The sequence below is a fragment of the Carassius auratus genome, chromosome 13 (genome assembly GCF_003368295.1).
Source record: "Carassius auratus strain Wakin chromosome 13, ASM336829v1, whole genome shotgun sequence".
Classification (NCBI taxonomy): domain Eukaryota; kingdom Metazoa; phylum Chordata; class Actinopteri; order Cypriniformes; family Cyprinidae; genus Carassius; species Carassius auratus.
Window position 1 is genome coordinate 23,189,768 of NC_039255.1, and position 25,135 is coordinate 23,214,902.

The 25,135-nt window shown below is 37.6% G+C and overlaps 1 protein-coding gene across 6 annotated transcripts; it reads right to left on the bottom strand.

Annotated features, from left to right (window-relative positions):
• Positions 1–15,569: 15,569 nt before the first annotated feature.
• On the bottom strand, positions 15,570–20,640 carry LOC113113049 (zinc finger protein 135-like). 6 transcript variants are annotated; one of them, XM_026279174.1, is made up of 2 exons: positions 20,544–20,640; positions 15,570–18,786 (listed from the first exon to the last, which is right to left on the bottom strand). In XM_026279174.1, exon 2 carries the CDS (start codon positions 18,700–18,702, stop codon positions 17,332–17,334), a length of 1,371 nt encoding a protein of 456 aa, XP_026134959.1. In that variant the 5' UTR covers positions 18,703–18,786; positions 20,544–20,640; the 3' UTR covers positions 15,570–17,331. The 6 variants fall into 6 exon arrangements, with proteins under 6 accessions (XP_026134959.1, XP_026134964.1, XP_026134963.1 ...); XM_026279179.1 differs by lacking the exon at positions 20,544–20,640 and adding an exon at positions 20,367–20,385; XM_026279178.1 differs by lacking the exon at positions 20,544–20,640 and adding an exon at positions 20,073–20,091.
• Between the last annotated feature and the right edge of the window lie 4,495 nt (positions 20,641–25,135).

Genomic DNA, 25,135 nt, shown 5'->3' on the forward strand with positions numbered 1-25,135 from the left:
CCTTAATAAGTCATGCACAAACTGCCTTTTTCATTAGCTTCAGAGATACACAATGCAGGGGATATTTAACACTCTGCCCTAATAGACAATCAATCGGTGTACTCTGAAGAAGAGATGTTTCTCTTTGCTCATGACCTTGATTAGGAAAATCAATACAGCATTAATAGCACCTCAACAGATTAGACAACCACATTATTGTGCTTGCCATGGTCAGTATTGCCAGATGAGCACTTTTACTGGTTAAACATGCTGAAACTGCAAAATATAGTTACAGGCAATACCCATTAGTACTTTTTTTATTCGATTTCTAAACTGTAATTGTAAGAGCTGCACTAAGACTCATTAAAAAAATAGCAAATCATTATTGTAAAATCTTTGTTTGATGCAACTGGCCAAACAGATGGCTAGTGCTCTGGAAAGTGTTGGAATTTTTTATTGTGGTTATTGCTGAAAATAAATATAGCTGATAAACGATTATTGATGTATTCTATCATATTGTTGCAAACTTTTTCTAATAAGGCAGTAGAGGCTGTGAAGCTATGCCATGTGCTCAAGACAGGGGTTTTCTACTTTCTAAAGGCATCTATATATATAATTTTATGCAAAAAAAACACATTTATACCGTGTAAGAATCAAATAATTTGTTATTTGACTCCTATATTGTCATAGTGCTTAAGCAAAAGGGTAAAATATCACCTGGAATGTATTTATCCAACAAAACAAATATGAAAACCTAGTACAGTAATAATCAATAAGAATAAGATTAAATAATCACCATCAGTCTTTAAAAAGCAGCACATTTGGTTAATGCAAAAACGCTGACAGTCCAAAAAAAAAAAAAAGATTAAGCTGAAATTAAATAATATAAATATTGGATCAAAATAGGATTAACAAAAAATTATGTTGTTGAATTGCTTCTGTTTCTTTTTTTTTTTTTTTGGAAATCGCTTTGTATAAAAGTCTCCTAAATGCATACATGTGAATGAAAAAAGAAATTCACTTTGCATCTAATTAAAATAAGAAAAAAAAACATTTAAATGAATTGTAAAAAAATCAAAAACTTAAGAAAAAAATAAGTTATCTAAAAATATATTTTAAAAAATAATAATAAAAATTACTGAAAAGAATATATATATATATATATATATATATATATATATATATATATATATATATATATATATATATATATATATATATGATACATTTTTATTATAAAAATTAAACTAACTTTAAGGGATTAATAAGTACTAAAATAATATATAAATAATACTAAAATAACACTGGCTTAAAGCACTCCCATTCTTAGCAACTCCCATTAACAATGGTAAAAATCACAGGTGATCTAGTGACTTCATCTGGATCTCTCTTTCATAACTCTTCAAGCAGTACACAAAAACCTCAAAATCAGCTCCTCAAAAGCCTTCCTGCTGGATAACAGCACACAGAGTCTCCAGTTCATCATAGATTTCTGTCATTGCCTAAAAGAAGTTCACAAGAACGCTCCCCATTCGCTCCACTCCTTCACCCTTGTCTTTTCCCTTCACTCTCCCCTCTGCTCTGAGCTGATAAGACACGCCAGGGCCCCGCCAGCTGTTTGGGCATACAATTCACATCTCGAGTCGCCTTCAGGTTTTAAACCATGAAAGCGATTGTTTGTGCGAGGAGAGAAAGAGGCTCTGGCCCGCGGGACAGCCGCTCTCTGCCTGACTCCAGCTTTTCCCACTTTTTCTGTGCTCTCGTTCCCCCTCTCTGGTTTCTCTTTTAGCTTGAAGGCAGAGGGGGTGTCAGTTATCCCGTGGTTGGATGAGCGGATATTCAGCGAAGACAGCACTGCATCCAACAGAGCTGAGATGGGAGGACGAGGAGTAAAACGAGCTACTTCATCACATAATTAAAACAGCCATGCTACATTGAAGGAAGCCGGTTTTTCATTGCCACACAACATAAACCCACCAACTGACAATTAAAACACTGTTTGCACTCATTATTAGTTTACAAAAGAAGCTGTTTCAATGTTAAGACCATCGCTGTATTTCCATTATGATGAATATTAACCAGAGATTATCACTTCATTTAAAATATCCATCAATTATTTAAGAAAGATTTACAATTAGATGTGAAGTGTGATTGGTTATACATATGTTTTTGTATAATACAGTGATATTAATAACTCTAGATTATATGTGTGGGTTAAAGTCATTGATTACTTCTATTTAGTTAATATCCATGCATAGGTAATATACAATCTCTTATTCTGGTTTATAATATTTAGTACGAAAGCAAACAGAAGGCTATCATTTAGCAGACGCTTTTAATCATAGCAATCTATAGTGGGCTATAAATACAGTGAGAGTCCCACTGAACAATCTGAGGTGAAGCACACACATCATTTAAATTATTATTAACGATTATTTTCACTGACAAAACAAGCCATATTTAACTATATAAAGAATTATGTGAATATGCAAAGTGATATCATTTTGGATCCATTTATGAATTCTGGTGGTGGTTCAGCCATGAATTTTAGCATTAATATTCTAAATTAGATTTTTTTTTTTCATTGTAGTTCTAGTAATTTTCTTATGTACTTGTCTTGCCTTTATTTGATACATACAGCTTTAATATAGCTTTAATTTCCTTTTATTTATTTATTTTTTTTCAGCTTCATTTTGATTAACGGAAACCATCCTTAAACTTGGTCAAATGTTTTAAAGACACCATGAAATCACACACACACACACAAAAAAAAAAAAAATCTGTGTTGTACAGGATCATATTAATGCATTTAAATGCAATAAAATACCCTCTGATTTCATTTCACAGAGCTGAGAGAACCACACTGTTTCTTATACTTATTAATACAGAATACAGAAATTCAAATGAATTATATGAGAGACAGAGAGAGCAAGCAAGAGCGGGTCCCTTTGCTGCCTGCATTAGCATGAGAGGGTGGTATCACGTTCCCACTGAATCGGCAAAGCTCATTCTGTACTCTTAGGAGCCAGGACGCCCCACTAATGTGGAGTGCAACAGCCCAGGAGAAGGTGATGTGGTGGGGGGTGGAAGCTAATGAGAGGGGAATTGTGCTAGTGAGAGCTGAAAGAGCATTGGGATAGGCCAAATGAGGGAAAGCCGAGCTGTCCTGGGTGATCGAAAGAGCCCTTGAGGGGGTGTTTAACAGGAGCAGGAAGGATCGTCTGAGGTGAGCCGAGAGCACCGCTGACCTTCATGTTCGAGCAGGCGCTCCGGATCAGCTTTCTGGTGACAGAGAGGCGTGCCTCACTGCAGAACGGGACATGCGGTCAGGCCCTGCTGACTCCAACCGCTCCAAATACTTACTCACAAGTGAGGATGCAGAGGGACAGGAGCCAGGAAATGTTTATGTGTGAATGCCATTGCATTATGTATTCAAATGTGGGTAGCATTTATTAAAAAAAAAAAAAAAAAAGACTATACACTTTTTAAGCAGAACATCTGACAGAAAGATTGAAATGACAACAGATGTCAGATGTTACTGGATTATGTTGATTCTCTACACCTGCGGTTACTCTGCTGGACACCTGTATGAACTCGAGGAGAACTGACTTCATACATCCATGAAAAATCACCATAACGCCACCTGATTAAAAGTTATTTAAAAATATCAAACGCTTGTAAATCTGTGTAACGGTATATCCAATTTTACAACTTTGTCGCAATGACAAAAGCATGGGACAAACAAGTAGACTTCAGCATGTACTTACCACAGAATACTAAATATAGGCCAGCTTTAAAAGAATATACTTGAACTGATGGTCATATTTTCAGGCACTTAATTGCATGTTTTTTTTTTTTTTGCATTTAAAATGAAAATCTAATATAGTTTAAATACATACTTAATGCTTTTAGCAGAACTCTAAAGGGTTTTAAGACCCACTAATGTTGGTTCTTAAGTATATCTTAGTGTATGTCATTTCATATTGTCTTTGAAATATGATTAAAGTGTAAGGACAATCATAAACTAAAAATATACTTTAATATAATTTTTAATTATATTTATATGTAACATTTAGTGCCTAAATATATGTGTATTTACACATGTGTTGTGATGAGGTTGGAATTTAGTACAAATAAAACATTAACTTGTAACATCAAAAATACACTACATGTGTTGTAGTGTAATGAAAACGTTTTAATGCGGTTTAAAGCTGCGGTAGGGAACTTTTGGCGCTCTAGCGGTTAATAAACAGAACTGCTTGCGTCTTGCGGAAGAACATTGTAGCCGGAACTACTTCTCTCTGTTTATGTCTATGAAGAATCACAAAGATACTGGGTTACTCCGCTGCGGTACCCCCGAAGCAATCTAAAATAGTCAGAATATAAACACTTATTATAGGTGCACCCTAGTGATTCAGGACAAGCTAAAAACACGGTTTGTATTCATGGTGTACTCGCTTATTATGTTAATTTTTCTACATTTTGAACACAAACAAAGTTACGGACCACAGCTCTGATTGGTTGATTTTTACTGGGAGCGATGGAGTTTCTGCAAATGGCAATAGGACACTGGGAGGAGCCAGAGGAGCTTGATTTTTTTCACAGATTATCTGTCTCATATTCTACTGTCAGGACATAATGACAGGTTTAATAAATATGTAAAAACATTTTTTTTTACAAAAGTTCCCTACAGCACCTTTAAGGTTCAAAAACACATTATTTTCCACATACTGTACATTATTGTTTCTCCTCTATGCCCCGCATTTCTGAAACACATAATTTTTCACAAAGCTCATGGATCTGAAAAGTGAGGTGTGCTCTGATTGGCCAGCTACCCAGTGCTTTGTGATTGGCCAAATGCCTCAAGCATGTGACAGAAATATTACGCCCCTTAACATACGGGGATGTGTATCCCGGTCAGAACACCGGTGCAACAAGACAAAAACAATAAAACCCATTACAAACGAGCCATTTGTTGCATCCAGTGGGGACATAATTACTGATTATAATGACTTATACCCTGTTTTTACACATTGCGTTGCATCGCACTGCGTAAACAAAAAACCATGTCTGCATTTGCGATCTGAGAAATTACACACAACAAGCACTACTCTACACTGCTCAAAACTTGCGTTTGAATCATCAGTGGCAAATCCTTTACATATGTAAACGTACTTACAGGCTTTGAGTCTTCTCTCCAGGATCAGGAAACAGTCCTCCGTAAAATGTACTGCACAGATCTGAATATTTGAAGGCCAAACAAAGTATTTTTTCGCTTTCACAACGAAACAGCATCTCCACAAAATGGAGCTGGCAGCAACAGCGAAAAGAGGCAGACACCCTTCCTCCAGACTCTAGGACCTTGGTTTCCAAATGAAATACAGAACTTGCTCTCATCTGAAAAGAGGACTTTGGACCAATGGCAACAGTCCAGTTCTTCTTCTCCTTAGCCCAGGTAAGACACCTCTGATGTTGTCTGTGGTTCAGCAAATTCCTTGACACGTCTGTATGCCTTGATCCCAGCCTCAGTCCATTCCTTGTGAAGTTCACGCATCTTTTTCTTCCACACTTTTTCTGTTAACATCCTTGGATACAGCACTCTGTGAACAGCCAGCTTCTTTGGCGATTAATTTTTGTGGCTCCTTGTGAAGGGGTCAATGATTGTCTTCTGGAAAACTGTCAGATCAGCAGTCTTCCCCATGAGTGTGTAGCCTAGTGAACCAAACTGAGAGACCATTTTGAATGCTCAGGAAACCTTGGCAGGTGTTTTGAGTTGATTAGCTGATTGGCACGTCACCATATTCTAATTTGTTGAGATTGGTTGGTTTTTGTTAAATGTGAGCCAAAATCATCACAATTAAAAGAACAAAGACTTAAACTACTTCAGTCTGTGTGCACGGAATTTAATTAATACACAAGTTTTACAATTTGAGTTGAATTACTGAAATAAATTAACTTTTCCACGACATTATAATTTATTGAGATGCACATCATTTGTTCACTCAAAATCAGAGAGGATTATGGGTAAAAAGTAGTGAACGAATGTAAGGAATGATCTCGCTCACTCAGAATTTGGATAGCTCTACAAAATGGCCAACACCCCATGTAGTGTATATATAGGGGATAGTGAGCAGTTTTGGACACAGCTGTGTCTCATTTCGAAGGCTGCATCCTCTGTAGGTTGCATTCTCTGAAGGATGCTTATACGGTGTGTCTTCAACCCAGAATTAAACGAGACTGCCTTCGTAGGATAGGATATGGTATTTATAGATAGGACAGTAGGGAGGAGAAATGGAGCAGGATCAGCAGAAGACCTCAAGAGGCGAAATTGAACTCAGGTCGCCATGAGCGCAGTTGCGCTGTGTCGACGCACTAACCACGAGACTATTGGTGCCAACATGTGCAGGTCTTTATTTATAAGTCACAAAAGTAAACAAAAAACACAACTGAAAGCATCCCACAGGGGGAAAAAACTGAGTAACGTAACTCCTGAAAACGGAACAGAAACATGGATACGACACAAATACGGCCACTAAAACCTTGCCTCAGTCAACATTCAACAACGAATAAATCAGCCCAGAGAGGCGTGGTGAAGGAGTACAAATAGCCATCAGGATGGGCAACAGCTGTGTGTGTGTGAGCAGGTGAACAGGTGTGTGGAGTTAAGGTAAAGGAGTCCAGGAGGATGGGAAATGACGACCTCTGGTGGTGAGAGGGAGAAACACCCCAGAGAGGGAAAGGGTGCAATACGCAAACTCTGCAAACTTTAAGGGGTAGTGATACTGCACTTTTCGTCCAGCTGTCTTCCATTCATACGCATGTGAATGAGTCAGAATGGCAACACAAGCTCTTGCAAAAAAGTTCATGTTTGGTGAACCCTGACTTGAAAATGTGCATCATTTGAATCCGTGTGACCAACAGCAGATCGATACGTCACAGCGTGACCTTGTAGCCGAAATAAAAGAACATGAAGTTAAAACTGCTGTGATGCTGGAAAGTGGAGTAGATTGTGTTTTTACATTCTAATTTAAAATTTTACAAAGACACCGTGTTAATGGTCAGTGGGACTATGTTCAATGTACCTGAGGCAGGGTTCCTGCAGCATTGTGGAACATGGCTCACCATGGCAGAAGACTGTGTGCTTCGAGGCACCGCAAAGTCTGCAGGGGAAACCTCTGATGTACGTAGAAGCCGAAGCATGCCTAGGTTCATCATACTGGTTTGAGATCAGACCTGGTGCATTAAAATGTGAGGAAGACTGCGTCCAAACAGGTTTTGATGTTTGATTTCAGCACTTAGCCATCCTGATACCAAGGGCCAGGAATGCTGTGTGAGTAGTGTGTCCCAGGGAAGAATAAATTCCTGTTTTACTGACCCCTTGGTGGTTGTCTGCCAAATGACAGACAGCCTAGGTGATGCAGCAGAAACCTCCCGTCCCCCAATGGAAGTGAAGCTGGCTGGTCAGTACACAGCCTGTGTCGCTCATTTCAGATCTGCTATGAAACCTGCCTGAGGGTTCTCAGCAACCTAAGCATGAACTGGTGGTGCTACATGGCTGCAAGAAGATAGCCGTTTTTACAATATGTTTTATGTAATGTAGTGAAGTAAAAGTAACTCAAAATAAAACTACTCCAGTAAAGTACAGATACAGTACACGGTCAGCAAGTGGGCGGAGCTATTCTGTCTTGGCTTGGGTCGGGTTCTGTCCTTGAACCTCTTGATGTAGCAGTTTCCACCTGCATGTCACTGGTTCTTCCTAACTTCAGGCCTTTTTCTCATGTCATATATATTCTGCAAAACAACCAACTTTAAAAAACTTTTTCTTACTGGTGAAAATCAGATGGTCAGAGGTTTTCTCTCAGGTACTTTGCAGTGTAAGCTTCACAGTGAACATGTCTCTCGTCAACGTAGTCAGTGTCAACAACAAAAATATATGATGACACCATATAGTGGTTATTTTGGGAAAATCCCAGGTATTTTGAGCAGTAGGATTATAAAAAATATGTACTAATATAAAATTAAATTAATTAACCTATATAAAATTGCAATATAAATCTATCAGTACTTTTTTACTTAAGTAAATAAAAAATAGAGTACTTCTGAACTTTCGCTCGAGTGAAATTGAAAAAGGAGTACTCTTACTTTTACTTGAGTAATATTTTATTATACATATCTGTACTTTTACTCAAGTACTTGATTTGTGTACTTCGACCACCTCGGGGCGTCCAATGGGGGTGTCAAGAAAGGACACTTTTTCAGAAACTGCTCCTATATCTCCAACATCTCCTTGCTCTCCATCAGTGCAAATCAAGGCCTCATACCCACAAGTAGAAGGGACCAGAAGGAAATCAGCTGAGGTGACTCACAGACTTTCTTTTAAAAAGAAGAAGGATGTAAACCATCCAGCATGGTCACACCCCAAACACTGAAAGGCATGCTGTAAACACACACAAATCCACCATCTTTGTGAAGGCCTTTGTGAACTCCTTGAAACAACAAAGATGGTTGTGAAAATTAATCTGCATTGTTTATCTTTTTGATCTTTTATCTAAAAATGCACAGAATTCTAACCTATCATGAAAGTAAAACAACTGGATTTGAGGGTAAACTCACATTATTAAATAAATGTTTTTCTCCAATGCATGTTGGCCACAATTATTGGCACCCCTAGAAATTATTATGAGTAAAATAACCCTAGAATATACTCCCATTCATATGTAACACATTTTTAGCACACCAGGGTGACTAGGCGAATGAAATTCTCCAGTCATGACTTTATGTTCCACAGGATTATAAATAAAAGGACACAAGGGGCAAATTCCTTTAATCATCCATCACAAGGAGTAAAACCAAAAAATATAGTTCTGATGTGGAGAATAAGATTGTTTAGCTTCACAATATAGAAAGTAGCTGTAAGAAAATTGCTAAAGTATTTAAAATCCCCATTTGCACCATCTGGGCAATAATTAAGAAATTCCAATCAACTAAAGATATCACAAATCTGCCTGGAAGAGGATGTGTGTCTGATCCTAATGCACAGTGAGGAGAAGAGTTTGAGTGGCCAAGACTCTCCAAGGATCCCAGCTGGAGAATCACAGAGATTAGTTGAGACTTGGGGTCAGAAAGCCAAAAAAAATTCAATCAAACAGCCCCTACATCACCACATGTTGTTTGGGAAGGTTTAAAAACAAATCCTCTTCACTCATCCAGATACAAAGTCCAGCATATTCAGTTGTCCGACACGAACAGGACTGGCTTCTATGGTCAGATGAAACTAAAAAAAGAGCTTTTTGGCAGCAAACCCACCAGACAGGTTTGATGCAAACAGGGATAAAAAGTTCCCCATACCCACGGTTTAATATACTGCTCTACGGCCTATTTTTACGCTGAAGGTCCTGGACATCTTGTTCAGATACATGGCATCAAGAGTCCTATCAAAAACCAACAGAGTAAAAAATGTTAACCTGACTGTCTCTTTTAGAAATCTTATGATAGGCCGCTGTTGGATTTCCCATCAGGACAAAGATCCAAAACAAACATCCAAATCAACACACAAATGTGTCACTGAGCACCAAATGAGCTGCTACCTTGGCAAAAGGATGTTGCAATATAGATGTGGCGATCATTTTTAACTAGAGAAAGACAATTATTTTCATTATAAGATTTTTCCTCCACTTTCCATGGTTTTTCTTTAATGATACATTAGAATTTTGTGAATTTTGTGAAAGAAAGCTCAAAAATATAAACAGATAATGCAGATTTATCTTCACAGCCGCCTTTGACCAAATGCCCCGCTGGCCTATTTCTACCCAGATACCCAGCGCATGGCCAGCTATGCAAATTTTTCTCACCAATTCCATTGGCCTTTTCTCAATGATGTCAGAGGTGTCTGGACTCCAAACTGTGGACCCTAGTGTCAGAACTTCGACACAACGTCGAAAGGACTGACCGAAGGGGAACAATGTGGTTTTAAAAGTTTGCCATAATCCTTACAAGTGATTTTATAAAATTATAAACTTCCCATTCCTGCTTTTAAAACTTGGCTTGCACTTTGTTTTTGCTATTTATAAAGAAAGCAGGGTGCAAACTGAAGTTTATTTGCCACCATTATGCCACAAATGTTCACCTGATGTTGCTATAATGAACGTTTTGTAAACCGCGCGCACTATAATGAGAAGTGTTATCATGAAACAGCGGTGGTGGTACTGTAAAGTTTCACACGTTCCGCTGCAGCATGTGTTGGCACTTCTCATTTCAGTTAGTAGGCCTGAGGCAAGGTTTGTGCATTACAAACATCACTAAATGAACATCAGCGCCGCTCCATTGTAAGAGTGGAGTAATTAGCTTCTGCTTATCTGCTTATTCTGGCCTTTGGCACTAGTTCACCCCCATTAAACTGCAGCCTTATCAGCCGCTAACATAGTGTCATACTCATTTCTGACTAGTTTTGAAACATACATCGGTGTAATGTTTCTGTTCTCTCCCCAATCAACAAGACCCCATAATGTGGAGAGGCCAGAGGAGGAAACAGAGGAAATATATATACAAATCAACAACAAAAACAAGAAGTTTGGCGGTCAAAGGCTGCTGAAAAAAGCTTTTGTTTTCCATAAAGCAGCGGGACGATGTATTCATAGATGACTGGCACTGAATGGCACGCCGTTGATTTTAGATGTGATAATAATTGCCTCTTTTGCCCAAAGTGATTGTCAAGCAATAATGAGAGACGTCTGAGCAGATGTCACACTTGCTTTCAGTTCTGAGAAGATAATATTGAGGCTTTCTGATTCGTATGTAATTAGGATGAAATCGGGGATCGTGTGAAAGGAATTTAGAGTCGGAGTACATCCTCGTTCAGTTCAGATCTATTCTCCCACTACAAATCACTTCCACTGTATACTGCCGAGGCACCACCACTAAATACTTCACCGCTAAATCACTCAGTGGGTGTGGGATTGCAGCAGGGACCTGAAAATGAAGACATTTATTCCCCTCACTTTTTTTCCCGGGAAAGAATGTTTCCGAGTTTGTTTATTTCATATGCTAATTCTCCCTCTGAGAACACAGTGAATTAGTGGAGTCCTAAATGCTTATTTTCACCATTTAGCGTCCAACAGAAAAGCCCCATGGTGACATGAAAAGTTAGCCTGAAGTGACCCAGGCAGGTAGCCAAACAAGCGAGGGAAGAGTCTTTACAAAGCATCGTGAGAACTTCTCAGAGCTCACAATAGTTTGTACCCCCTCGAAGTCCCAAGCACGTTTCCACTCATTGGAGACAAGTTTGTTCCAAAGAAAGAGGTTTTTGCACAACTGATTCACTCCAGTCCCCATTAATGGGTGCTTCTCACAAAAACATGTCTGGCTCACATTCACCAAAATCCCGAAAGAAAACAATACTAATGTAATTTGCATAAAGTTAAACATATACGCCTACAATTAAAACTCCGCCCCTCCACAAACATACCATAAGAATTGCAGTCTATTCTCTCTTTTTTAATTTTTCTCTTTACTGAATGTCAACACAGTTATACTTTGCAATAACATTATACAAAATAAATTTATTAAATCATGCTGCTACATGATTAAAAACTCAACAAATAGTGCTACAATATAAAACTGAAATAATTATTGTTTTTATTTTTATTACGATAGAATAGCCCATAGTAAATATCAGCTTAGAAGGACCTTCAAATATTGTCTTGGACAAATTAAAGAATCTCTATTCTGTGCTTAATATTTGTCTTAACATTACCTGCTTCTACAAGTGTTTAATTTTTGTTTTTCCAAATGCATTATCTAATCAATATTTACATGCATGTAAAACATGTCAAGCGTGTACTTCTTGTGGTTTTGCAGGATTGGTGAAGCTGTTGACGCCAAATGATGCATCGCCTGGCTTTTCACCAAGTCACCTTGAAACAGAGATGCTAAGTGCATGAATCTAAATGTATTAAAAACATTCTGTACTTTCACAACTTGTCAAATTCAGCTTTGTAGTCATTTTTCACATTGCTGTCTGATATATAAAAAAAGATGTAATCTCCTTCTCTGACAAGTTTTTTGGGGTTGTTTTTTAATGTTTCCTTCTACCTTTTGAAGCTTCGGGGGTGAAGGAGAATAATGTCATATGCACTTTTAAAAAACTTATTTTAAGATTAAAACAACAAATACAATGTGTGTCCCGTGTTAACGTATTACCATATTTTTAACTATTCGTTTAAAACTAAATAATGACATGACAGGTATCTATAATATACTATTAACATTTTTTTCAGTCTTTCTTTTAATTTATGGTGTGCTTTTGTCTTTTTTGTAAGTTCTAATTTTTTGATTGTTTGTCTTTTTACATATAATTTCTATGAAGCTTGAATTTTTGTTTCATTTGTAATTTGTCTTTTTTTTTTTTTTTTTTTTAGCTTTTTTTCAATTACCTAATAATAAAACAGGTTTTAGTCATTTTTTGTTACCAGTAACAACACTGAAACACAAAGGATAAATAAGATAAATTTCACCAATATAAATGATAAAAGATTGTCTAGAAAACATGTCAGGAAGCAGCCGTTGCTGGAAGGACAGGTTAGTCATATTTAAAGACGGGGCTAAGCAAAGGGTTCATTCTTTTTTCTTTATTAAATACCCATATAGATTTCACTGAGATCCATAGAGACATCAAACTATAAACGACTCATGAATGACTTCTTATTTACTCTTTTTCACTTTGACTTCATTCAGGATTATAAAGTATTATAAAGTTCAGTCAATGCGGTCTGGGCATCCTGGATGCAGATCCCAAAACTCAGTTGAACATTCAGACTCTTTGTCTGGGTGACCGGCTGGACCATGAAGAATTGCACATTTGTTTCTGAAGTGTTGTAATTCTTGAGGGGTCTCTCTCTCTTTCTCTCTCTCTCTCTCTCTCTCTCTCTCTCTCTCATACTGACCGATTTCAAAGAGGAGCACCCCCTCCCTTCCCATTTGCCGTTCTGTTTCCACTTTTCCATAGCAACTGAGCTTCACTCTGTTTTTGCCCCCTTTTTTGTTTCGCACGGGGCGGCATCTCATAATGGGGGTTTAAAGGGAACAGGAAGGGAACACTAGCGGATAAGGGGGAGGCTGCGGGCCGAAGCTGTGAAAAAGCAACAAAAACAGTAAGAAATGCATTGATAATGACATCACCAGCATTTCCCACAGTGGCCAGTGTCTTAACGGGAGCTGGAGCTTCCATTCATCGCTCCGGAGCTGGCTTTCCAAGAGCCTGGGGAGGCCAGCGCTCCCTTCACCTCAATGGGCTTTTTGTTGAGGAACAGAGGAGCCGTTTCTAGGCTTGTAGAAAAGCTCAGCTAATTCACTTTAGGGTTACCAGGAAGCCTGAGCCCGCACGGTTGGCAACAATGGCAAACTTGATTGCTTCACTTCGATGGCCCAAGAACTCCCAGCTGGAGCAGCAGAATTCAAATGGGAACTTGTTTTCTCTGTTCTGTGTGTTCCTCTCTCTCTCTCGCTGTCCACACACATTTATTTCTTCATCCCTTCATCTGATGGGATCTCATGACTGACCCTGGCGTATTTCAGAGAGGGACGGTGAGGAGTCTTTCTCATTGAGCACTGGCTCTGCGTCTGATGTTAGAGCGCCACCTGCAGGGAAAAACACCTGCACTGTAAAAAATCATCATTCTGTAAATAAAGATTATTAGAGTATGTTATAGAAAAATATATTATTTCAGTCTTTGTACTTCAAAATTCCATGTTTAATTAAATATGTTACTTGTTTTTTCTTGTTAATTAATTGTGAAGTTGACAAATTGGAATGTGTAATTATTATTAATAAAAAAAATTATATATATAATACATATATTGCAAATATATGTTATTATTATTGTTGTTATCGTTGTTGCTGTTGTGAAGATACATAACCGCAATTTCAGATTCAAATTTTCTAAATTTACAGCAGAATTCTGTTGAACATTAATCTGTAAACAACTCCTAACCGATCAGAGAAGTACAAAACTTCAGCTGAATTAGAATCAAGTCTTAAAAAGTTTAGTTATATGAACATGATCTTAGTTAAAATGATAAAAACACAAGTAAACTAGCATTATTTCTGTATTTATTACAACAGAAGCACCAGAAGTAAATATCATCTTAGATAAAACAGGCTTCACATTTCCATTATCAAGTGTTATGGTTTATGGCGTTTAGGACATGAACCAGAGTACCATGTAAATATCAGGATAAAACATGAATCCCAGTATTTTGATATGTTATGGATTACTATCTGATACCAACACTATGGTACTTTCACGTTATGTTTTGCGAGGGATATTAAATTAAATGATTCTTCTACTTCCACATATAAACACTGCATTTTGCGTTAAAGGGTTACTCCACCATAAAATGAACGTTTTGTCATTATTCACTTACACCCATGTCGTTCCAAACCCGTAAAAGCTCTGTTCGTCTTCGGAACACAATTTAAGTTATTTTGGATGAAAACCGGGAGGATTGAGACCGTCCCATAGACTGCCAAGTAAATAACAGTGTCAAGGTCCAGAAAAGGTATGAAAAGTCATCATCAGAATACTCCATCTGCCATCAGACGTGCAATCTGGGTTATATGAAGCGAGCGGGACACTTTTTGTAATATGGAGTGACACAGAGGAGACTGTTGACAAAGGAATTATTTAATAGTTAATAGTTATTTAATAGAATTATTTAAAAGTAATTATTTTTGTTTTCTTTGCCTACAAAAAGTGTCCAGGTCGCTTCATATAACCCAGATTGCACGTCTGATGGCAGATGGAGTATTCTGATGATGACTTTTCATACCTTTTAATGGACCTTGACACTGTTATATACTTGGCAGACTATGGGACGGTCTCAATCCTCCCGGTTTTCATCCAAAATAACTTAAATTGTGTTCCGAAGACGAACAGAGCTTTTACGGGTTTGGAACAACATGGGGGTGAGTGATTAATGACAACATTTTCATTTTAGGGTGGAGTAACCCTTTAATAAAAGACACAAGTATGAAATTTCAATTCCATCATTTATGAACAGGCCTAATGTCAGTATTACTGAATTAGGAGTCAGATATTAATTAATGGGTAAATATATAAAGCTTGTACATTTCTATACAGCTGTGCACTTTCCCTACAGATTCAACACTGGCCAATAAAAATAAATAAATATGCTACAGATTTTAGTTTTTACACACACACAGGCCTAGATATTCTAGCAGTTTTTTGTTGTTTCGTAGGAACACAAAGCCTCACCATGTGTGCTGAAGTGTTTGTGTTACCTTAACTTTCTCCAAGTTGTCTTTTGCTGACATCTTTTGGCCGATGACAAAACTACAGGCGGCATTTCCAGCAAGGACTTGACAGACAGAGCCTGGAAACCATAGGGCAATAAAATGTAATATACAATTCAGTTGTGATACAAGTAAGCCTAGTTATCTCTCAGTAAATGAGACTTGTAAACTTGTAACAACCGGACTGGTGTCTTATATCTGGGCTTTTTCCTTTAAACGACTGCATTGAAATGACTGAACCAGACTCCAAAGCTTAAACAAGATTCAGATAGACCACGGATTCATGAACCAATTATTTATTACAAAAAATTCAAGACAGAACTCTTAAACTGTTATCTACGGGCAAACACAATACAAAAACATGTAGGTCTCCTGCATTGAGATGAAATAGCTACAGCAATTGAAAAAGAACAATTATTTATTTTTCGAAAAATTCAAATCAAAATCAAAATATGAAGTGTGTGTGTACAGGAGAGTGATAAAAATAAAAACAATGACAATAAAAGATCCATAAGCCTTGGGGATACGACTTATGCTTTAAGAAAATGAATATTTAAAAACAACCAACTCCAAACAAAACTATAGACTATCAAGAGCTTTTTTCATTTTTAATATCATCATTCTGGGTGTATCAGTGCTTGAGCATCCCCACACGTTTTCAAACACCATAAATAAGGTTAGGAATTGCTATTCAATTTCCATTCAGAGAGCAAATGGTGAGCAAGAGTCCAGACGCGTGTGAAGCTCGAACATGAGGCTGGACACACACCTCTGGTGAGCTGAACTGCAGGTCTTCAGCGCTGCATTCAAGAGCTTTGGTCTTACACAAAGTCGCTGACGGCACTTGATCGATTTTTCAAAATGCGTGGAAGATATTTCCGGTTTTGACCGGGACATCCGGTCGCATTCCAATTTCCTAAAGATGTAGTGCATGTCTAAAAATACAATAGTGCAAGGCTTGTTAAAATATGAAATCCCGTGGCTATTTCCATAACTTATGAAGATACAGAAAAATAAATCCGATAGAACTTCTTTTTGCAACCGCAACTTTGTACACATATACAGCAGAAGTAAAAAGCACACATTTTGCGGGTATATTCTTTTCTCATATTCACTCAAGTGCACACACACACACACAAATTTATATGAACAATATTTTAAGTGCATCTGTACATGTCCATGTCTAATAAGCATTGATTGTATTTTCATAAATACCCTCCATGGACACAGTGGATTTCATATTTTGACAAAAGAACATCAAAGAGGAAATAAGTACCAAAGACAACATGTTGAGGAAACTAGTTCAATCCAGAACAACTGAAACACCCCAAAACACTTGTTAGTCCAGAGCACAGTTTATGCATTTGCACTCGTCCAGCAGATCATACCTGGATTTATTTTTTTTATGTTTATATAGCAACCTGTGTTTATGTCTCCAGACTCCGGGTGAGAAAAGCCTTGAATTTCTTGGTCTAGGAAATTGGGTCACTAAATATTATTTAATTCAAATAATTGATTCAAACCGCACACTTAATGGAACAATGTTCAAGTAAATTGCATATTAATTGACTTCCTGCATACAAAGCTCTGGGTCCTACTAACAAACTTGAATCCAATCTGACCCCCCCGACCTCCCTCTACTACAACCCACACCTCTTAATAAGTACTATATTTCCAATTCACAGATTCAGTGCAAAAAGAAAGAAAAATAAATAACACCTACATTTCTCTTTTGTTTTTCTTGTGGACACCTTAAAAATTAAGGAACATAAATAACACAATTTGGCTTGCAATTAATTACTCTGCCAATAAACTGAATGAACAAAACAAAAAGGAATGTCAAAAAAAAAAAAAAAAAAAATTTAACAATATTTTTTTATATTTATAAGGTGGATACGAAATCCCCTAAAGGTGACCGAAAAGGGCTATAATAATTACAAGAATATTAGATAGAAACCACATGGCCAGGTTTACCACACCCATATTACGATTTCGTAAAATAAGTATAAAAAAAAAACTTTTTTCCAGAGTCTCGGTCTTTCTTACTCGGACTCATATTCCAGCGGGGCCCCCTCATCGATGACCAGTTCCTCTTCGCACTTAATGTCTTCCTGTTTCGGGGACACTTTTACCATCGTGTGGACCTTCTTATGGCGTGAGAAACTGGAGGAGTGAACAAAAGTTTTCCCGCACTGTGGGCATTGGTAGAGTTTCCCCGAAGCGTGCGTTTGCTGGTGCTGCTTGAGGTTGGAGAGCCGAATGAAGGACTTCTTGCAGACGCTGCAGGTGTAGCTCTTGTCTCCGGCGTGCTCGTGATCTGAGAGGCTGGTGGTGTGGGGGAAGCAGGGGTACGGCGGCTCATCGTTCGGCGGGCACAACTTCTTCTTGCTCCCTTTACCGTGCTTGTTCTTCTTGCACAGGGTGTAGTAGTTGGGCTTGTCGCGGGAGCAGAGCTTCAGGCGGATCTTGAGGTCCGAGGACTCTTCGAGCGAGTCTTTGCCGTGCGTGTACGAGGTGAGCAGCCGTCGCACGTGCGCCACCTGGTGTTTGGAGAGTCCCGCGGAGTGACTGAAGACCCTGTCGCACTGCGCGCACTGGTACTGCTTTTCTCGCTCGCCTGAGGAGACGGCTCTTTTACTCGTGCCGTGGCCAGATGGGAAACTGTGCTGGGTTACAATGGGAGCCGAGGTTGGAGTCGGGTACAACGATATGATGTTTTCATCCAAGCCTTTTTTATGGATCAAGCGATGCCGCGACAGACTCGAGCTGTGATTGAACGTTTTGCCGCATGTGTTGCACGTGTGCAGTCTCTTGGTTTTGTGGCATTTCTTATGTATGGCCAAAAGCCGCTTGCCGTTGCACTGCACCCCGCAGAGATTGCACTGGAGAGACTTTTTGCCGTCGCACAACTTGCTGAAACCTTTGGAGGACGAGAGGGACGATCCGTCCGAGTGTACGTGCAGATGCCGAGCGAGACTGGAGGAGTGGCTGTAGCTCTTGCCACAGAAGCGGCAGTTATACTCTCGAGCATGAGACACCTCCTGTTCCCAGCTAATATCAGAAACGTCCTCCTCTTCGCACAACTGGCTATTCCCTGCTTCGGTGTTGTCGTTGAAGTCGGACTCGCTGCCCACCTCTTCCTCATGCGTCGCGATCAAATCTAGAGCCGCTTCGTCACATTCTGGGAACACTGAGTCGTACGGGACATAGAACGTCTCGTCCGGTTCCACTTTGACCATCTGATCAGAGGTCTCGTCCAAATCCTTTTTCACGCAGGTTATAGTGAATTTCGAGCCCACGTCGGCCCACTTGACTACATATTCGATGGGCTGCGTGTCAAGTTCGACCGTGATGAAGTCTGCTCCCAAAACGTCCTGCTCGGAGCAGGTCAGCTCTGTTTCGGTCTCTTCCATCAGGGCTGATCTTCACGGCCCTTCTGTCGTTTTCTCACTGGGGAGCTGCGGCTAGTCCAGGCTTAATTTACACCTCAGCTAATCCTAGTAGGAAACAAAAACAAACAACAACAACAAAATTTATCTTGAGTTTGATGAAACAGTACCAGCAATAATAACATACATGCAGTAGGCCTATTTATTTTAGATAAAGCCTGACAATTTGTCTGGTTTAGAAATGAACATTAGTTGATCTCCCCGTTTTTTTACATTTATCAGAACGATCTCTGTTAAAAGAAGTCCATTTAGTGTAGATAGTGAGTAAAATAGAGGTTTTGCACAGTAATAGGAAAATATTACTTCATGTAGATCAGCATTACATTAATCTCAGGCTACTGAAGAAAAAAACTATTTATGCTGGAGACTCATGATCTATGATGCAATATAGTTTACTTCCTCTTGCATGGATATTTTTATAGAGTGTGGAGTTTATATGCATGCCTACAGTATAAAGAACCTTGAATATATCTGCAACCTTAATAAACATCAAGCAGACTTTTCCACGACTGACATGAATGAGATCCTGAATTCTGAAGAATCAGTCGTGCATTTACAGAAGGTTCTAAACCGACATTCTGACGTTTACAGAATTCTCTTAAGAATCACGGTGACGTTTAAAATAGCGTTCCAAGAAAAAACATAATTGTGGCATTACAAGAACATTCCGAAGAATCATTCTGACATTTAAAAGCGTTCAGAAGAATCATTCTGATATTCGGAGAGCATCCGGAGGAATCGTTCAGAGAACCTTCCGAAGATCCACTCCGACATTCAGACACCGCTCAGAAGAATCGCTCTGATATCTCGACACCGTCCTGAAGAATCGATCAGCAGTCCGTGTGTAAGCTGTCAAATCGGTCGGAAGGCGAGAACATGTCGAACTGTAAAATGAAAGCGGACGTTCGCGCGCGCCCCGGGTATTTCCTCATCAGCCGATCGCGGATTTTCGCGTGTTTACCTCAGGCTTATTTATTAATGAACTCGCCTTTTCTGATCAACCGTGGTATAAAGAAATCCATAACATAAATCTAGTTACGTGAAACCTGGGCAATAAAAGAAAAACAACCAAACAAAAGCGTTCCAACGGTAAACAGGAAACACAACTGAGCACTGGCACGGTGCATTCTGGGAAAGGATTAAACTGGGCTGCAACCGAGTGTCAAACTGCATTTCGTCTTTTAAAACATCTCTTTTGTGTTCGAAATATCAACGTTTTAAGGTCTTAATACTGAAATGCACAAAGAACTGTGCTATTAATCACTTGGACCGTGTGACGCCTGACTGTACACATATTATAATGAACAACAGATAAAAACTGCACATATATTCACCATCACAGATGAACGATCTGAGCCTATCTCTGGCACCGAGGCCCACACACACACACACACAGAGAGAGAGAGGAACGGAATATAGTGTGCAAATGCGGTACTTTCTGTACTGTTGCCAGCTCGTGCTGAAATAACTCGCATTTACTGTTACTCGAAAGCACATAATATTATAATGACTGATCGTTTCGATGAATGCATGACAGAGACCGGGAATAAAACCCCTTCCGATCGCTTACTCGTAAGAAACTTGAAGAAACAACAGTAAAATACAGTAGAGAGAGAGCGTGATCTAACGTTAATCTGAGTTATTCCGGCCCAGACTCATCAGAGAGAGGCACTCATGATCTCAGACAGAGTTAAACCCCTCGATATTCTTCTGTCGCCTCGCTGCACTTCATCTGGGGTTTAACCAAACGCGTCCTCTGTTTGAGCATCGTCTGAGTCCGGTCAGAAGGATTTTAAAGTAATTACCAAGCATATAATGTGCTGTTTGGTCGCTGGAAATCGGCTCGGTTCTGCCGCACCTCTGTCAGATCATCGCCGACGTCGGAGAGGATGTCTTTTTTTTTTTTTTTTTTCACCGGTGATGTATAAAACATATGGATGGACTTCCGCATTCCACTGTCAGCGCGCTTTATTTTATTAAAAGCACTAACACTGCAAACAATTATATCCTTAGAAAAAGAACAGTACTGTATGAATACGAAAAAAATGTTTTTAGAAAATGAGACACACAAAGTAATTAAAGATAACTGTAAATGGTTTTTTAATACGCATTAATATAATATTTCCCAAGTTGCAGAAAAAAATCCCTTTTGAAAAAGCATGATAATTCACAACAACGATTAATTTAAGTTATTATTTATACAATAATAAAATAATAATGATAATAATAATAATAATAATGCCCGAGGAAATAAAAAGACAAAAGGCTTTGTTTTACTTTACTGTCCAAATTATTTTCATAATGATAATGCTCTAAAAGCTATTTTACTTTTACAGTTATATAACACATACACTACATTATTTGTTTTACATTATATGTAAAATGAGAAAAAATGGGTATTGGAGGAACTGAATCATTTTTATGTATATTACTCAGTAATTAATGACTGTAAAATAAATAAATATAGAAATATTTTTAATAAATACTTTTTGTAACATGGCTTGAACAAAGTATAATGACAACAGTATCAACGCTAGATCTACATCTATACAAAGGAAAATACATTTAAAAACGTTTCCTTTCATTACTAAGTAAAATATGAGTAATCTATATATATATATATATATATATATATATATATATATATATATATATATATATATATATATAACGTTTCAGTAACAGGTTTCATATTCTACTACATATTCTAATACACACACACGCACACACACACATATATATATTAATATATTCCATGTGTTGTTTTATGCGAAACTTTTTTTATTATTATTTGCGTTATTAATAATGCATCAGCTGTTCTGCAAATCTTTTTCACTTTCCGTGTGTTTATCTGGCCAGAAATCATTTGCAGTCGCAAAAAAGAAAGAAAAAAAGCGTCTGCTTCAGTAAAGCTTTGCAAGATTATTTCATATTCCCAGTTTGCCCCTATCATCACCACACTGGTTATTCTCTCTTGGATTAAAACACAGTACAAGTGTTAAACGTGTGGGTTTGAGCTATGTGGACTGTTTGCGACGGTTATTTCAGCTCACTTTACGGCAAACAAGAGGCGCTTCAGGTTAAATAAACATTCGCCACGCGGTGATAGCAGAAATACTGATTAATTTAACTATTTGATTGTGTTCTTGAAAAAATATCAGCATATAGACCGGCACATTAGAAAAAAAAAATGCTTCAGTAAAACATTAAAAAAATATGAATATTATTTTGTCATGTATTATGCATTATGACAAAAAGATTAAACGGTTGTAATTATGAGACAGTCTTCAACTTCTTGTCATCATTTCAACTAAATAATGTCTTAGTATCTCATAATTTCAATAAAAGTCATGTCGTAATAGTGATGAAAGGCTGAAATGATGAATTAATACATTTATTTAACCAATAGAAAACATCTCGGAAATTAAAAATCTCTTTTAGAGGAATGCTCTGAAATAACTTTGAGATGCTGTCAAAATTATGAGATGAAGTCATTGTGACATAAAATCAACCTTGACCTCATCATTTCGGCTTTTTGTCATAATTTTGACTTTTTACATACATTTATCTTACACATCTGTTTATCTTATAATTATGACTTAGTATGTCATAATTTCAACTTTTTATCGCAGTTTATTTCATAACTCCAAACGTTGTCATAACTCCAACCCTTGTCATTATGACTGTCATAATTATGATTTGTATTTTTTATTTTATTTATTTTTTTCTCATGTGGCGGAAATGGGCTTCCGTCGTACCTCTTAATGAGAATTCCCCAGAAAGGTTAAACCGGATTATCCACTGTATTGATGTTTTGTAATGCTACTTTCTTTTCACACCTTTCTACACCTTGCAAGCTCTCAAAAGCGTTTAACCAGCAGAGGACAGTGTTCACTACAGTGTGCACTATGCCTTTTGATAGGAACAGAAACAGCAGATGTGATTTCCTGGTAAAGGTGGGGTCAGGTAACACACAATAGAGTTCTTCCGTGATGTCAGAGGAGCACGATTCATGAAGAGCCAGACTTCCGTCTCATGTTTGGTTCCATTACAACCAGTCACATGAATTTTTCCTTTGAAAGGAAATCGTGGTGGTGTGGCCAGTTGGGGGGATTCATACTGGTTTTGACGTCACAAAGTGGAGAAGAAAATAGAAAAAAATAAAAGCTCTTTGTGTTAAGAAACAAGGTGCATATGAGCCAAAAAAGTCATTATTGCAGCACTAAGATATCTATAAAAGAAAAGTTTTTGATCGGCCCAATTTTGTATTGGCATGAAACAATGATTTCAGGGCAAACTTCAAATTTTTCATTTTGGACGATGGACCTAGAAAAAACTTTTACAATTGTTTATCAAAAGCACATTTAAAGAATCAAATTCAAACGTGATTTTAAAAAAAAGTAATTTTAAAGTCATAATTAAGAGGTGAAAGGTCATAATTATGAGAAAGAAAGTTCAAATTTTGAGATTAAAGGTCAGAACTATGAAACACAAGTCAAAAATGTGAAAACAAGTCAAAGTTCTGACAAAAAAAAAGTTACATTTTTCTCTCAATTTTGAAATGATTGTATTTATTATAATGCCTGTTGAATATTATATCAGACAAGGCAATATATTTAAAATCAACCAACTAACAGAACAACAGTGTGGCCACTAAATACACTAACTAAACATTCTTTAGCTAAAAAATAACCTGTAAGCTGATTTCAAGACTTAAACTGATTGAGACACAAGTTTTACAACACTTGGTTCCTCTTCTGTCAATGGCTGTGTTTTTGCAGCCATTCCAGACCTGAAGAAATGATTTGAGGAACTTTCAGCATGATTCAACTTGATTATTTAAATGTTTTTTTCTTTCATATGACTAAAGGCACACATATAGGCCTAGTGATACACTGCTAGACATTGACCTTTTCTATCAAAAACTCTTTATTTTGTACATTTTACATTGAATTTCTATATTTATAATGTGTTTAGTTTTTTTTTTTTTATGTTATTGATGAAGATATGTTATGACAGCTGTTTTCAATCAATAGCTCAAATACATCTGTGTACACACCTGTGGGACCAGAAGAGCGGTCAAGGCTGCATTAAAGCATGTTCACATGCACAGTGGGCCAAAGTCTGCCGCTCTACTGCTGTTACGTGCAAGACAACAGCCCTGTCAGCAGGGTTATAGGATGTTTGGGAGATTACCTTGCCATAATCTACAGTATTTCCTCAAAGACTGGTTATTATTGAATGAGTCAACCTTGAAAGTCAAGGTGCCTGATTCATATGCAAACATATGCATGTGTTTATTTGTACAAAGAACAGCCTTTTTGTTAATAGGCTAATGTGATATTATGCAGCCCATGGGGCCGTTTCCCAAGACCTACTTCTGTATTTTAATTGTGTTGCTTGCATAAAACATCTCAATTTCTGTATATTGCATGATATCTTAATACCAAAGTCATTAGTGATTTTGTTCAATTGTGACTATGTTTTAAACTCTTAATCTCCATTCTTCTCTCAATATTTAGCGAAATACGTATCTAGATACAAATATATTACCGTTCAAAAGTTTTTTTATTTTCTTGAAAGAAATTCATACTTTTATTCAGCAAGGATTTATCAAACAACCACATCATTTACATAAACACCCTTTGCAGCAACAGCTTATTAGACTGATTTCTGAAGGATCATGTGACAATGAAGACTGGAGGAATGATGCTGAAAACTCAGCTTTGATCACAGGAATAAATTACATTTTCAAATACATTAAAATTGAAAACGGTATTGTAATTGTAATAATATTTATTTCAGATTTTACAGCATTTTTGAGCCTTGAAGGAATATAAATTTGTAGATAGACATGGCTTTAACTGATCCGTATATCATTGATTCATAACCTTTGAACTCATAATATGACCGTTTCAAAAGATCCATATAGAATCATTAAAAATGTGTAGAAAATGAATGAGATTTGTGATTCCGTAACCTGACTGTTGTGCTAAAAAAAACCCTCTAATTTAGCTGATTGATGGCCATTAGGTGGTTATAAACACATAATGTCATTGTTCCTATAAGGAAGTACTCTGCAGGTGTTTTCCTGTGGCTGTGCAATGAATGCATTTAATAGAGAAGAGCTGTTCCTCAAAGTATTCTCCCATCATTCTTTGCTGCAGAGGATGATTCAGCACATTGCCTTCTCTGCTGAAAAGCATTCGGCAGGATTTAGTGTGCCATGAATGCAGTTTGTGTACAGCGTGTCCCAAGCCATTCACATCACAAGATCACTCATAACATCAGTTATCTCACATTTCATCATCATGTGTCACACGGGCTGTATAACCAGCTCACAGGGAATGTGCACTGATCATAATGGTGCTGTGGGTTTTTACTGGCATACGTTGGC